Raw genomic sequence first — 16497 nt, 5'->3', positions numbered from 1 at the left:
AAGCTGGGCTGTGCATGCTCTGAGAACGTACCCTGGAATACCGTCCTGCCCCGCGGCCTTGCGAGTGTTGACTAGATTAAAAGCCTTATTCACATCAGCCTCAGAGAACGGGATCACCTATTCCTCTGGGATGGCTGGGGCCCCCATGCACTTGTCGAAGTGTTGAGTTCGTCTAGTAGAGAGGCATCCTTTGTAATCCTTAATGGACTGTAGCTCCTGCCACACGCGTCGGACATCGGAGCCGGTGTAATAGGATTCCACCTTGTTCCTATATTGTCCTTTGGCCTGTTTGATGGCTTGCCGGAGGTCGTAGTGGAACTTCTTGTGCGCGTTTGTGTCCTCAGCCATAGCCTCAGGGTCTGCTGCGATAGTCCTGTTTGTGGTAGCTCTGTTCTTTAGCTTAGGGCATTCCTCAATGTTAATCCAGGGTTTTTGATTGGGGAAGCAGCATACCTTCACTGTGGGGACAACGTCGACGATGCATTTTCTGATGAAGCCGGTGACGGAGGTGGTTAGTTCGTCAATGCTATTGGCGGAGTCCTGGAACATATTCCAGTCAGTGCTAGCAAAGCAGTCCTGCATAGCCTCTGCTTCGGTGCACCATTCTCTATGGAGCGCGTCACATGTACTTCCTGTTTGAGCTTCTGTTTGTAAACAGGAAGCAGGAGTATAGTAATGGTTATACAGTAATGGTGGTTTTGTTCACATTTATGGACTAGGTGCAATACAGTAGAACACTGCCTATAGAAGTAGAGCAACAAGATGCTCGTTAATTTAACACGGTGTGATGTGGTATTGTATTTGTGTTGCTTTGAAGCCTTGTTCAGAGTGAGTTCCATGTGAGTGGGTCCAGGGTTGATGGTATTTTTGTGTAGAACATCCGTTTCAAAGAAGTTCTCATGTTCTATACCGTAACAAAGGAAATGAGGGAGAGAGAAGGGAGAGTAGGGAGAGAAAGAGAGGGAGAGAGGGAGAGAGAGAGAAAGAGCGAGGGATAAGTGAGATGAGAATGGACAGAGAGAGAAGGGAGAAAGGTCACAGAGGAGGGACAGAGAAAGAGAGAGAGTGTGGAGAGGAGAGAGTAGGAAGAGAGGAGAGGGTTAGAGGGAGAGAGGAGGGAGGTAGAAGATGAGGGAGGTAGAAATAACAAAAGAGGAGGGAGAGAGGAGAGGGAGAATAGGAGGAAGAGAGGAGGGAGAGAGGAAGGAAGAAGAGGAGGGAGAAAGGAGGTAGAAAGGAAGGAAGGAGAAAGGGGGGAGAAAGGCCTCAGAGGAGAAAGTGATTTGTTTGAGCTGGAGATGATGCTCTCTACCTCCTCTCCTCTCTGTCGGTCTATTCCCTAAGCTCTCTCTGTGTTCTCATAGCCCCGGGCCCCAGCCACCAGTGGCCCTACACACATCACAGAACACATCATAGACTACATCACATACCATTAAGCACCATGCTGTTATTACAGCTCTTCATAGAGCAGTAAGTGAGGTCTTTTTCACTAAGGCTACTAGGATGTAGGATCCAGTTCACTCCTGTTTTCTTTAATTATTCCTTCAATCAATCAATCATTCAATATCTTTATTGTCCCAATTGGGAAATTTGTTCCGCAGTAGGAGATCAACAATAAAAACAAAATTAAAAACAGTGACAACCATACAACAGATATACACATAAGATACATAATGAGATCGGTAACATGACATCCATTGTGAAAACGTTTGACCAATAATGAACTCTATAACTGAAACGTCAGACCAATCAATCTGTGTCTTATTGAGGTTCTCTAAATTCGGTCTGTGTCCCAAGGCACCCTATTCCCTATATTTTGATGAGACCAATGGAAGCTGTTTCTATGATCCACATCTCAGGAGGCCCTTACCTTTGTCCCGTGTGTGTGTGTGTGTGTGTGTGTGTGTGTGTGTGTGTGTGTGTGTGTGTGTGTGTGTGTGTGTGTGTGTGTGTGTGTGTGTGTATGTGTTCACACGCCATACCTCTGTCTCAAGGAAGCGTCGCAGGGCTCTCTTCTTCTTGATGCTCTTCCTGCGGACAGACACGGCTACACTCAGAGCCACAATGACCACGACGAAGAGGCCCCCTATCACCCCGGCAGCAATCAGGGGAGTCCTGAGGGAGAGGAGGGAGAGAGATGTGAGATAGGGCCACAGTACTGGATACTAGTTACCAAACCTTCTTATTTGTTTTCTTTCTAATCATTTAGCTGCGCTTGATTGAGCTACTATTGTCTGGTAAAGTGGAACCGATGGAATCATTTATCCATCTGGCAGTCCAAGCAGGCTTAATCAAATGCTCAAAATATTTGATAGAAAACAAATATATTTAAACCCAGGTCTGATAAGCACTTACTCCAGAGGTCACAACAGACTTGGCTAACCAGAATTAGGACAATTCTTACTTAGCTTACAATCTTTGACAAAATACATGATCTAACATCTCCAAGTGTCCTGTTACAAAGTTAGGCAGTAAGTTCAAAGAAGAAGGGAAGGAAATGAAAGTCAGGAGAAGACAACATGTTCTGCTGCTTGTCAGCCCTGTCCATGATCTCTCTAATCCTCTACACCCCTGTCTGTCTGTCTGTCTGTCTGTCTATCTGCATGCACTGGGAGCGTTGAGTTATGTCCCTATGGCAGTGTAAAAAAAATAGTGCACTTAAATAGGGAATAGGGTGGCATTTGCGATGTATCCACAGTATATTGTAGATGAGAAGTGAGATGAAATGGTGTATCTGAGTGAATATGCCTATCCTCTATCTTAATAAAAGGGCTAATTTGGCTGCGAGCACAGGGAAGAACAGAACAGTGCAAAAGAGATTAAAGTGGCGGTTCTTCGGCACACTCCAGTCTTGTTTTAAATCAGCAGGAAAGCTACGAGCCAGTCTGGTAGATCACAGAGAAGAGCAGGTCCCATTAAACGTTATCACCCTCAGCTCACTTCATGTGGAATCGCATGAAACAACTCCCAATCTTTCACTCATTGGGTGCTTCCCAAATGGCCCCCTATTCCCTATGTAGTGCACTACTTTTGACCTGGGCCCATAGGGAATAGGGTGTCATTTGGGACATACACATCCTCATTCTCCCAGCTCTACCTCTCTCCTACACAATATTACAGGGATGGATTTCCTGTACTAAGGCACTGCATGGTGCTTTCGTCAGGAAGTGGCTTCAAGAGACATAGTTGTATGCAGGCCTAGGCATACTTCGAGTGAACATTTGTAGTGGTGTGCCCAAATGGAGAGCAGAGAGTGGGGAAAAAGTCCAAAGCAGACAGAGTGTTTGTTGAACGGCTTCCTTTTTCTCTTTTGTTATTTCGAGCCAACATGATAATCAGTGTGTATATACTGTATGCGTGGATGTGTGTGTGTGTGTGGAGGGAAAGTTTGTGAGTGTGCCTGTGTGTGTGTGTGTGTGTGTGTGTGTGTGTGTGTGTGTGTGTGTGTGTGTGTGTGTGTGTGTGCGTGTGTGCGTGCATGCGTGCGTGCGTGTGTGTGTGTGTGCGTGTGTGTGTGTGTGTGTGCGTGCGTAGACATAGAATAGTAAACAAACAACATTTTGACCAACTGGGGATGTTTTGTTAGTCCCCACGAGGTCAAATGCTATTTCTAGGGGGTTTAGGGTTAAGGTTAGAATTAGTGTTACGGTTAGAATTACGTTAAGGGTCAGTGTTAGGAGCTAGGGTTAGTTTTAGGGTTAGGTTTAGAGTTAGGAGCTAGGGTTAGGTTTAGGGTTAGGAGCTAAGGTTAGGTTTAGGGTTAGGAGCTAGGGTTAGGTTTAGGGTTAGGAGCTAGGGTTAGGTTTAGGGTTAGGAGCTAAGGTTAGGTTTAGGGTTAGGAGCTAGGGTTAGGTTTAGGGTTAGGAGCTAAGGTTAGGTTTAGGGTTAGGAGCTAGGGTTAGGTTTAGGGTTAGGAGCTAGGGTTAGGTTTAGGGTTAGGAGCTAGGGTTAGGTTTAGGGTTAGGAGCTAAGGTTAGGTTTAGGGTTAGGAGCTAGGGTTAGGTTTAGGGTTAGGAGCTAGGGTTAGGTTTAGGGTTAGGGTTAAGGTTTTTAGGTTACGGTTAGGTTTAAGAGGGTTTCTGTTTATGCTGGTATCAAACATTGGGTTGCACGGGCCTATTGCAACTTTCTGCCCTGTTTCTGTATTATACATTCGACCGGTCTGGAGAGGGTGATAGAACATGCAAACCCGAGAGCCCCGAGGGGTCACCAAAACAGTTCAACAACAGGAGGAAGACAATTATTGATAAAGAGGATAAAAAAGTTTAATAAAAAATAAATTATATAATAAAATCATAATAAAACATGCAAACTGGATCAATTAAATAAATAATTAAATAAGTATGTAATTGGAAATCCCCCCCCAAAGGATTAAGGGATTAAGTGCTCCAAAGATAAGTGCTATGTTAAAGTGCTTGATATTATACAATTAAATATAAAATATAAAAAAGCCAAAACCAGATTGAGCAAATAAATACATTATTTTTTATTGAACTTCCTCCTCGTGTCGGTGGTCCCTCCAGCTCTCTTAATTAGGCCCTCACTAACTCCCACAGTCAATGCTTTATCCTACTCTTTACCATTCATACCAAGTGGAGCCAAGGTCAGTTTCGCTATCCACCTGGATTCAGCTGCTCTTCTCTGGCCTGTGGTCCAGGAGGCTTTCATCTCCAGACCGGTGATGCAGAGGGAGGTTGTAGGGGGGTTTTGAAAGTGTTTTACCAGGTGTGTTTGTAATATGTTATTTTCATTGTGTAGAGGGGTTGTTTGAGGCGTGTCAAGACTGTGTGACTGGTTTCTCCTATAGAAATGTAGTGGCATAATGTGCATGTTATGGCATAGATAATGTTGGTTCTCTGATTGGACATGAGTTGTGGGATAGGACTGGAGCTTTGTGCATGTGGATTGTGAATGTGTGGAAGTTGTCGATAGTACTGTTGTTCAGTAGGTGGTTTAGGAGTGGGTTTATTGGAAAATGTTGCATAGACTCAGAGATCCCTTAGGTTGGGGTTTCTGCAGAATGCTGATATAGGAATTCCTGGAGTGGGGGGAATATACGTTGTGTTTCGGTGAATGCGGCTTTGAGTCTGGAATGAAGGAGTCTGTTTATGTCTGAGAAGATGCTGATGAGGGGTATAATCTGTGGTTCTGTATCTGTTGGGGGGATAGGAACCTGGGGTCTGGGAAAGGTCTGAGGGGGGAGGACAGGGATAGGATGGTGGGGATAAAGATACGGACCCAGAATCGGGAAAGGGTTAAGAATAGGTGTGGGCTGTTAGTCCAGGTCAGGAGTCAGTGCCTGGTCCAGAGTTCTGCAGGGAAGGTTTGTAGGTTAGGGTTAAGGTTAAGGTTAGGGTTGGGGTTAAGGATAGGATTGGGGTTTGTTTTGGGATTAGGGTTGGGGTTGGGGTTGGGATTAGGGTTGGGGTTGGGGTTGGGGTTAGGGTTGGGGTTGGGATTGGGGTTGGGGTTAGGGTTAGGGTTGGGGTTAGGGTCAGGGTTGGGGTTAGGTTTGGGGTTAAGGTTGGGGTTGGGGTTAAGGTTAAGGTTAGGTTTGGTGTTGGGGTTAGGGTTGGGGTTGGTGTTAGGGTTGTGGTTAAGGTTAGGGTTGGGGTTAGGGTTAAGGTTAGGGGGGTCAGGCATTCGTTCTGGGTGAGGCCTGCCAGTGTGTTTGCTTTTATGTACCTCAATGACCAGGGCTCTCTTCTTCTTGATGCTCTTCCTGCGGACAGACACGGCTACACTCAGAGCCACAATGACCAAGTGCACTAAATAGGGTCTGTGTGGCTGAATGAAAGTCTTTCTGTTGTGTACATAGTCTATGGAATCTAATGAGTTGTGGTTTGACAATGCCAGTGAATGTATGTTTTGGGTGATAACTGGAATTGTGGAGTAGGGCATGTGTGTCTGTGTCCTTGAAATATACTTTGTTTGTAAAGAGACTATGGGCGTGTCAGTATCTGGAATAAAAAATGGTTGTGTCCAAGAAGTTGATTGTATGTGGGTGGATGACATATTTAACTGTTATGGTCGGATGATGGTTATTGAGTATTTCAATGAATGTTGTGAAATGTACCAGATCATGTTCCCACAAACACACATATCATCCAGGTATCGTCTATAAAACATGGGACCCAATGGGCCTTTAGCCAGGACCCTCAACTCCCAGTCTGCCATATCAATATTAGCATAGGCTGGGGTGAACTTTTTACGTATCGCCGGCCCCCAAATCTGTACATACTGTAGTCTTTATTATTAAATGTGAAATCATTGTTTCTTAAGCCAAGTTCTAGAAGCTGTAGGAGGTGTGAGTCTGGTCTATATATCTCCGGAGTGTAGATTCCACTGCTGTCAAACCTGACAAGACATCTATGTTGGTGTAGAGATAATCTATATCTATAGTGAATAGGTATGCATGTGCTGGGACTGGAATGTTGTGAAGTGTGTCTATGAATGGCATGTGTACTTAAGGTAGCTAGGGTGATATTGTGAGATGGGAGTGAGGAAGTAGTCAATGAATTTGGCTGCTGGCGAGGACACACTCCCACAGTCTGACACAATAGTTCTTCCCTTCAGGACCTCAAAAGGGACTATCCATGTATCTGGTGCTTGATGGATCTTAGGGAGGAGATAGAAGAGTCTCTGTCTGGGTAATTCTGGTCCATCTAGATATTTCTTTTGTATATGTGTAATGTACTTCTTTCCGTAGAGATCTGATATTATCTGTCTGATTTGTATTTGTGTCTGGATCTGTGTAGAAGCAGGGATAGGAGTATAATGTTGTGTACTAGAGAGTTGTCGGTGGGCTTCAGAGAGGTACTCTTAGTTGTCCATAATAATGATCTTTGAGCCTTTGTTTGCTGGTTTTCTGGTTATATGTTTGTGTTTCCTTACTTTAGCTAGGGCTTGTCTTTCTTCTAGTGTGATGTTCTGTTTTGAGGTTATGGTGGAGGTACAGAATTCTCTGATGATTTTGGTTAAGGTTAGGTTTTTAGGTTAAGGTTAGAGTTAGGGTTAAGATTAGAGTTAGGGTTAGGGTAAGAGTACGGGTTAGGGTTAGGGCTAGGGTTAGGGTTAGGAAATTAGGATTTTGAATTGTGTCCCCACAAGGTTAGCTGTACAAGACTGTGTGTGTGTGTGTGTGTGTGTGTGTGTGTGTGTGTGTGTGAGAGAGGGTAAAAGTCCAGAGGGTGACAGACAGTGCAGATGACAGTACGTCTGGTCTCTATTATGTGAGACAGCCTCACACAGCAGTGGTTGACACAATGTCAGATAAGCTGTAGAACTAAATGTATATGTCTATCTGAGAGGCTTTGTAGTCTCAACATTGGCCCCGAGCAGCTATAAGCTGCCGAGCTATTCTGCTCAGTTAAACCATAGCCTCTGTAAAATAATGTTAAAAAGCCACTTTACCAAACTGGCATGCCCCACAGTACTATCAGTGTATTCTGTTACTCTGCTGTCAACATATGTATGAAGGTTTTTCCCCTGACAGCCTTTATCTGTCTAGTAGCACTTTCCTCACCCTGCGTCACCCCCTCTCCACCCCTCTTCACTCTGCGTCACCCCCTCTCCACCCCTCTTCACCCTGCGTCACCCCCCTCTCCACCCCTCTTCACCCTGCGTCACCCCCTCTCCACCCCTCTTCACCCTGCGTCACCCCCTCTCCACCCCTCTTCACCCTGCGTCACCCCCTCTCCACCCCCCTTCACCCTGCGTCACCCCCTCTCCACCCCTCTTCACCCTGCGTCACCCCCCTCTCCACCCCTCTTCACCCTGCGTCACCCCCTCTCCACCCCTCTTCACCCTGCGTCACCCCCTCTCCACCCCTCTTCACTCTGCGTCACCCCCTCTCCACCCCTCTTCACCCTGTGTCACCCCCTCTCCACTCCTCTTCACCCTGCGTCACCCCCTCTCCACCCCTCTTCACCCTGCGTCACCCCCTCTCCACCCCTCCTCACCCCAAAGCGTCTCCCTCACTATCAGATCACCCCGACAGTCCCCAGACTGCCTCAGATAGATGAGCAGTGGATCAATGGAGAGTGAGACCCAGGCTATGGTATGCTCTGTCTGCGTCTCAAATGGCAACCTATTCCCTAGTGCCACTAGGGCTCTGGTCAAAAGTAGTGCTCTATATAGGGAATGGGATACCATTTGGGATTCAGTCCTTCCCTCTGGCTCCAGCTTGTAGTAAATTAGCAGTCATTACTGCCCCTTCTCTCTCTGCCCAGACATAGCTTCATTCAGCTCAGCTCTGCCTTCAGATCAGGAGGCTTCGGCAAACTGTTTTTCACTAGGCCTTTGTTTGGGTCTGTGTTGTAAGCCAATATGGCATCTCTCTGCTGTGCTGTTTATTTCTGGACATCATCCTAGAGGGGGATGCTGTTCCATTGGGCCTTTATAACTTCTGTGTTACTGTCCCCCTCTTCTTGTCTTTACTGTCCCCCTTGTTCATTTCCTCTCGCCACACTCCCTTCTCTCATGTGTTCCCTCCTCCTCCTCCTCCTCCTCCCCCCTACCCCCCCACCCCCCATCTCCTCCCCCCAGAAACAAACTGTCTGTCATGAAATCGTAAATCCATTTGCTCGGAACGGTTACTGCCGTTTTCTTCCTTTTCCCCACGAGAACAAAAGCAAAGCGCTATCAATTTATCAAGAGCAGAGTAAAACACAAGCCCGTGCAGGGACCCACACACGGATTCACACACACGCACACACAAACATGCACACACTTTTGGCCTCAGAGCTAAACATTATTCACATTGCCTGCCTGCTCCTCGCTCCCTCTCGGTCTCTCTGTCTCTCTCTTTGTCTCTCTCTGTCTCTCTCTATGTCTGTCTCTCTCTCTGTCTCTCTGTCTCTCTCTCTGTCTCTCTCTCTCTCTGTCTCTCTCTCTGTCTCTCTGTCTCTCTCTCTGTCTCTCTCTCACTCTCTTCCTCTCTTCTTCTCCTCCTTGCTATCTAGCTAACCTCAGTTGTAGGAATATATATTTCGGGTAAATATAAGCCTTGGCCGGAGGCATAGTCGGTTGTTATGCCGTTATTTCAACCAGTGTTGTCTGTTGGTGAGAGTGTCTTGTCTTTTTTACTATTGTGCGCTCATCGAAGATAAATTCCAATGTATGCATTTGAACTTACAAATTGCTAATGAATGAAAGCTGAACCTGTGTCTCTGTGTGTGTAGGCAGTCTGTCCTAGGGACAGAGAAGGAAGTGACAGAAGGGATTTGAAGAGATATTTACCTGTCCATCATGCCAATACAGTCCTGCAGTCTGGGTCCAATACACCTAGATGAGAGGGAGAAACAAAACAATTAATTAATCAATCAATCGATCAATCAATCCCTCCAGCGTCCGTCTCAGTGTCTTGAATCTGCGCTATAGCTCCTAGACCTGTGTCAGTGTCAGTATGTTCTATCCACAGAAAGAACCAAGCAATGACAGACAGTCACAGAGAAGAAGGGGTACAGAGACGAGAATCAGAGCGTAAGGGAGTCAGGATACTGGATGGTGAAGCTCTTTGACGTAAAGAGGGTAGGGGGAGAGGGAGCAGCCTGGGCTCAGAGCCATACGAAACATACTTTACGTATTTCTGAGCAACTCCAAGATGCATGATACCTACTAATGTTGTAGTTACTTTAGACAGAAATGAAAGTAGGGAGTTTGGGCGTAAACTAAGACCGTCTAGCAATCCATAGGTTCCATGTTCGAGTCGCGTCGAGGACAACTGTAGCATTTTAGCTAACCCATTCCCTAATCCTTATTCAAAACGTACCCAATCCACCTAACCCACGATGTAAATTTACCTAACCTTTGTCGTTTTAGCTCCCAAAACCTTTCACGCAAATTATCATAACCTTTGTCGTTAGTTCACCTAACCACCAATGTAAATTCTCCCCCTAATTCTCCTTTGTTGCAACAACGCAACAAGCAACCTGGTCTCAGATTAAGACGTATAATAGTATACTATAATACTATGAAAACTTACGCCATCTAATTCGTATTCTATTGTACAACCAGGTAAGACGTATGATACTATACATCCTCTAATTCATATGATATTGTATGACCGCTATTCCATTCATAATGTAATCTAACGTAACGTAATACATCATACTAAATGGAGTGTCACATATTTACATACAGAATAATACGAATTGCCCTGATAGCACTTTGGCGGGAGAGGAAGAGGGGGAGTAACAGAGATGATCTCTGATTCTGTTTGAGTGTCTGAACTGAAGGGCAGCCTGGGAACAGTTATTTTGACAAAGTGTCAAGATGGCATTTCCACGTATACACTCATTTCCATTATATTTTGTAACAATGTTGTTATGGGTAGATGGAGTTGTGAGCTGGCTGTCTGCCACTCACGAGGAAATAGAACACAAGACATGCGGGGCCAGCCCGGTGGACTGACTGACTGCAATACCAAATGATATCTGTCTCCTTCCTTCTGCTGCTAAATATTACATCGCAGGCTTCACAGCACTCAGAGAGCAGAGGGAGAGCGGAATCTCTTTTGCAGCCTTTCTCTCTCTCACTGTCTCTTTCTCTCACTGTCTCTCTCTCTCCCCTGGGTATTTTGCAGTTCCTGTGGGTGCGTGCGTACGTGTGAGTGAGTGAGTGTGTGTGTCTGGAGACACTGATAAACATTGGCTGGATATGGGAACACCAAGTTACAAGGGGTCAGCACCGAGGGGAGCATAGCAAGGTGTTTGTGTGTGTATGTGTGTGTGTGTGTGTGTGTGTGTGTGTGTGTGTGTGTGTGTGTGTGTGTGTGTGTGTGTGTGTGTGTGTGTGTGTGTGTGTGTGTGTGTGTGTGTGTGTGTGTGTGTGTGTGTGTATGTGTGTGTGTGTGTGTGTGTTGTGCTGAGAGCTGTTGTACTGTGGATGAAACAGAGCATGACACAGATATTGTTTTCCTCTGGTTATCATGTTGACCTTGGCTTTACAATGGGGATTAGTCTGCCCTTGTCTTGCCAGTGAAACAAACAATGTAACAGTAAATGAACAGTATTCTGTCCTCCCAGGGTCATTAGTCATTCAGACTGCTGATGTGATACGCAACCATGCACACAACAACATAAACGTGCACACTCTGCAGAAAGCCAAAACACAGACATACAGTGCTTCGGAAAGTATTCAGACCCCTTGATTTTTTCACATTTTGTTACGTTACAGCCTTATTCTAAAATGGATTTAAAAAAAATCCTCATCAATATACACACAATACCCCATAATGACAAAGCAGAAACAGGTTTTTAGATTTTATTGCAAATTTATAAAAAATAAAACACTGAAATTTGACATTTACATAAGTATTCAGACCCTTTACTCAGTACTTTGTTGAAGTACCTTGGGCAGTGATTACAGCCTCGAGTCATCTTGGGTATGATTTTACAAGCTTGGCACACCTGTGTTTTGGGAGTTTCTCCCATTCTTCTCTGCAGATCCTCTCAAGATCTGTCAGGTTGGATGGGGAGCGTCGCTGTACAGCTATTTTCAGGTCTCTCCAGAGATGTTTGATTGGGTTCAAGTCCGGGTTCTGGCTGGACCACTCAAGGACATTCAGAGTCTTGTCCCAAAGCCACTCCTGCATTGTCTTGGCTGTGTGCTTAAGGTTATTGTCCTGTTGGAAGATGAACCTTCACCCCAGTCTGATGTCCCGATCTCTCTGGAGCAGGTTTTCATCAAGGATCTATCTGTACTGTGCTCCGTTCATCTTTCCCTCAATCCTGACTAGTCTCCCAGTCCCTGCCGCTGAAAAACATCTCCACAGCATGATGCTGCCACCACCATGCTTCACTGTAATTATGGTGCCAGGTTTCCTCCAGATGTGATACTTGGCATTCAGGCCAAAGAGTTCAATCTTGGTTTCATCAGACCAGAGAATCTTGTTTCTCATGGTCTGAGAGTCCTTTAGGTGCCTTTTGGCAAACTCCAAGCAGGCTGTCATGTGCCTTTTACTGAGGAGTGGCTTCCGTCTGATTGGTGGAGTGCTGCAGAGATGGTTGTCCTTCTGGAAGTTTCTCCCATCTCCACAGAGGAACTCTGGAGCTCTGTCAGAGTGTTCTTGGTCACTGGGTTCTTGGTCACCTCCCTGATCAAGGCCCTTCACCCCCGATTGCTCAGTTTGGCCAGGCGGCCAGCTCTAGGAAGAGTTTTGGTGGTTCCAAACTTCTTCTATTTAAGAATGATGGATGCCACTGTGTTTTTGGGACCTTCAGTGCTGCAGAAATGTTTGGTACCCTTCCCCAGATCTGTGCCTCCACACAATCCTGTCTCGGAGGTCTACGGACAATTCCTTTGACCTCATGGCTTTGTTTTTGCTCTGACATGCACTGGTGTGTGTCTTTCCAAATCATGTCCAATCAATTGAATTGGACTCCAATCAAGTTGTAGAAACAGCTCAAGGATGATCAATGGAAACAGGATGCACCTGAGCTCAATTTCGAGTCTCATTGCAAAGGGTCTGAATACTTATGTAAATAAGGTATTTCAGTTTTTTATTTTCAATACATTTGAAAGTTTTTCTAAAAATCTGTTTTCGCTTTGTCATTATGGGGCATTGTGCATAGATTGATGAGGAAAACCTTAATTGAATCCATTTTAGAATAAGGCTGTAATGTAACAAAATGTGGAAAAGTCAAAGGGTCTGAATACTTTCCAAATGCACTGTACACAATGAAAAACAAAAACACAAATTCAGTTCACGACGCCGCCCCAAACACACCCACAACCCCCACATACAAAACTCCACATACACACTCAGTGTGAAACTTACCCCTGCGTGCAGTTGGAGTGACAGGGATGGCACTCGTTGTTGGCCTCGGCATATTTAAAGATGAAGCTGTTGGCCCCCTGAAGGCCGTCAGGACACTTCTCCACACAGTTAGGACCATCTTTAAAGTGCAGACACTTCACACAATGATCAGGACCCTGAGAGAGAGAGAGAGAAAGAGAGACATACACTGTGTAAAAAACATTAAGAACACCTGCCTTTTCATTGACATAGGTCAAATCTATGATCTCTTATTTATGTCACTTGTTAAATCCATTTCAATTAGTGTAGATGAAGGGGAGGAGACAGGTTAAAGAATGATTATTAAGGCTTGAGACAATTGAGACATGGATTGTGTATGTGTGCCATTCAGAGGGTCAATGGGCAAGATAAAAGATTTAAGTGCCTTTGAACAGGATATGGTAGTAGGTGCTAGGAAGACTGGTTTGTGTCAAGAACTGCAACGCTGCTGTGTTTTTCATGCTCAACAGTTTCCCGTGTGTATCAAGAATGGTCCACCACCCAAAGGACATCCACCCAACTTGACACAACTGTGGGAAGCATTGGAGTCAACATGGGCCAGCATCCCTGTGGAATGCTTTCGACACCTTGAAGAGTCCATGCCTCGACGAATTGATGCTGTACTGAGGAGAAAGAGGAGGGGGGTGCAACTCCATATTAGGATATAGAGGAGAGCAAGCAGAGACAGGGGACAAAGAGAGATGAGGGTTAGAGAGATAGAGAGATAGAGAGAGACAAAGAGAGAGATGAGAGAGGGCGGGATAGAGAGAGTGAGAGAGAGAGAGCAAGAAAGAGAGAGAGAAACAAAGAGAGAAAAAGAGAGACAAAGAGATAGATGAGAGATGAGAGCGGGAAACATAGAGAGAGAGAGAGAGAGAGAGAGAGAGAGAGAGAGAGAGAGAGAGAGAGAGAGAAAGAGAGAGAGAAAGAGACAAAGAGAGAGATGAGAGATGGGGATAGTTAGAGGGGGAGAGATGACGGGAGGAGCGAGAGAGAGATGGGAGAGAGAGGGACGAGAGATATGATAGTAGAGGAGAGAAGAACGTGGGAGCGAAGGAAGGAGGGAGAGGGGGGAAGACGAGACACATAAAACACCAGCAAGCAGGGCCGGAGATAATAACCATCCCTCACAGCACACACAATGACCATAACAATCAGCACAGACACAATTTATGGGGGTAATATGGGCTAGAAGAGGCAGGGGAGCGGCGGCAGGGGGGGGGGGGGGGGGGGGGGGAGTTCAATGTATGTGCCTGCATATGCATCAATAAAGGCAAGAGAGGGAGCCCAACAGGCAACAACAGCCCTTAAGGTGCAGAACAGATCAGACACAAATAAATATGCATGGGTATGTGGAGGTGTTTTGTGTACATATGTATGAGTGGGCGTGAGAGGATGTGTGTGTGTGTGTGTGTGTGTGTGTGTGGATGTGTGTAGGCATAAATATGCAAATTGAGGCTCTTCATAGATATCACAATGAAGCCGGTCCTCCATCAGTTGTTTGACGAGTCCCATACCCATAGCTGTGATAGGCTCTACTATAGCCCGTAACCCCATCTCATCTCACAACCAAACACAGTGCATCATAGACCACCACAACGCTGCAGTCTTGTATGTGTCCTGAGTGTGTGTCCATGCCTGCGTGTGTGTGTAAATGTCCATGCCTGCGTGTGTGTGTGTTCCCCATGTGTAAGCCGTTGTGCTGTGCTGTAGCAGCTCGCTGGTCGTAAAGGTAATTCACGTGTCGCCTCCCATAGACAGTCCTCTAACAGAGCTCCATATAAAAGGCTTTCCCGGGCTATCAGCGATACATCATTACCAGGGATTTATACTGGGGCCAACACAGCACACCTCACATATATCTACTGCAGGGGTTAGACAAGGCCTCAAAGTATAAGTGCTGATCAAGGATCAGGGCCCTCCTGTCCATGTAATCTTATTCATTGTGATTTATTAGGCAAGACTGATCCTAAAGCAGCACTCCTACTGTGATATACTTTAAACATCTGGTTCCAGGGCCCATATCCATAAAGCATCTCACTGTCTATTCATTAAATATCTAATAGGCAAAACTGATTCTAGATCAGTAGTCCAACTGAGACAATATGACTGTGGGCTCATACTGCAGAACCCCAAAATCACACAATAATGATGGCGTGTCAATGACAGTTACTCTACAGTGAAAGGCAATATCTGCAGGGTCAATTACATAGCTACATAATGGCTAGCTCATACAGAGATAAGAGCCTTTTGTAAGAGCCTATGCACATAGAGATACCATACGACTACAGGCGTGTATTTCCCTCTACATGCAAGCTTTAACACTGAGGAATAAGCCAAACAGCTCCCCCAGCTTCTCCAACATACTTCTCTTGTATCGCTAGCTAGCGTCCAACAGTGTAGATCATGTATATCATGCCAAGGAGAGAGAGAGAGAGACAGAGACAGAGACAGAGACAGAGACAGAGACAAAGAGACAGAGACAGAGAGACAGAGAGACAGAGAGACAGAGAGACAGAGAGAGAGAGAGAGAGACAGACAGAGAGAGAGAGACAGAGAGAGACAGAGAGAGAGAGACAGAGAGAGAGAGACAGACAGAGAGACAGAGAGAGAGAGAGACAGAGAGAGATGCCCGTTAATCAATTAGCAGGCTGTGACAGTCCATCTGGGACAGAGGACCCATCTGAACAACATATGGCTAGAGGAGAAATGAGGGGAGGAGGGGAGAAAGGAGGTAGAGGGTAGGCCAAATCAAACTTAAGCCAACCAATCCTCCCTGCCTGTCGATCTCAAGGGATTGGATATGTATAAGCAGCATGGTACGTGCTAGGGCTGGGGATGGCCAGGGATATCACAATACTTCGGTGCTGTCACGTTCGTCGTATGGAGGAAGAGAGGAGGACCAAGGCGCAGCGTGATAGTAATACATTCTTCTATTTATTTACCGAAACGAAGAACACTTGACAAACTATACAAAAAAAAAAAAAACGAACGTGAAGCTATATACGAAAAGTACAGACACAGGCAACTTAACCATAGACAATAACCCACGAAATACCCAACAGGAATATGGCTGCCTAAATATGGTTCCCAATCAGAGACAACGATAAACAGCTGCCTCTAAATGAGAACCAATCTAGGCAACCATAGACATACAAACACCTAGACTAGTAAACACCCCATAAACATACAAAACCCCTAGACAAGTCAAAACACATACATCCCCCATGTCACACCCTGACATAACCAAAATAAAAAATAAAACAAAGATAACTAAGGCCAGGGCGTGACAGGTGCTGATACGATATTTATTGCGATTCTCAGGATTCTATATGTAATTGCGATTTGACACTGCGATTTTATTGCGATTTGATGTTCCAAACATATTTCTCTTTATATGTCTGCTACAGAGAGACGAGAAGCATGAGAAAATGACTTTTGATCAGTAATAGTAATCAAAGTGCTGAAAACATAGAGTCTCACTATTTAAAAAGAAGATGGAGAACAAGCTATATGATGAAAATAGCGGAGTTTCGGTTCAGGTACAGCCGACTAGGGTTACGGGGAAAAAATAGTTACTCAGAGTCAAAGTATCGATTTAATATTGTCTAAAATAATATCGCAATATGTAACTGCATCAATCTTTTCCCCATCATGTGCACCTATCTCGCTCTTTCTTTCTGTCTCCTCTCTCTCTC

At 45.4% G+C, this 16497-nt stretch overlaps 1 protein-coding gene across 1 annotated transcript in view; it reads right to left on the bottom strand.

Moving 5' to 3' along the window:
• The window catches only part of erbb4b (erb-b2 receptor tyrosine kinase 4b), a gene marked incomplete at its 5' end in the record, with an annotated part of 265305 nt that overhangs the window by 90209 nt on the left and 158599 nt on the right, over positions 1 to 16497 (bottom strand). The window contains 3 exon segments of the mRNA XM_055878265.1: positions 1983 to 2115; positions 9241 to 9285; positions 12782 to 12936. Of these exon segments, the coding sequence (XP_055734240.1) occupies positions 1983 to 2115; positions 9241 to 9285; positions 12782 to 12936 (333 nt within the window).

This window comes from Salvelinus fontinalis, chromosome 23 (genome assembly GCF_029448725.1).
Source record: "Salvelinus fontinalis isolate EN_2023a chromosome 23, ASM2944872v1, whole genome shotgun sequence".
NCBI classification, from domain to species: Eukaryota; Metazoa; Chordata; class Actinopteri; order Salmoniformes; family Salmonidae; genus Salvelinus; species Salvelinus fontinalis.
The sequence above is the reverse complement of the archived record's forward strand: the minus strand, read 5'-3'. Positions and strand labels throughout refer to the sequence as shown.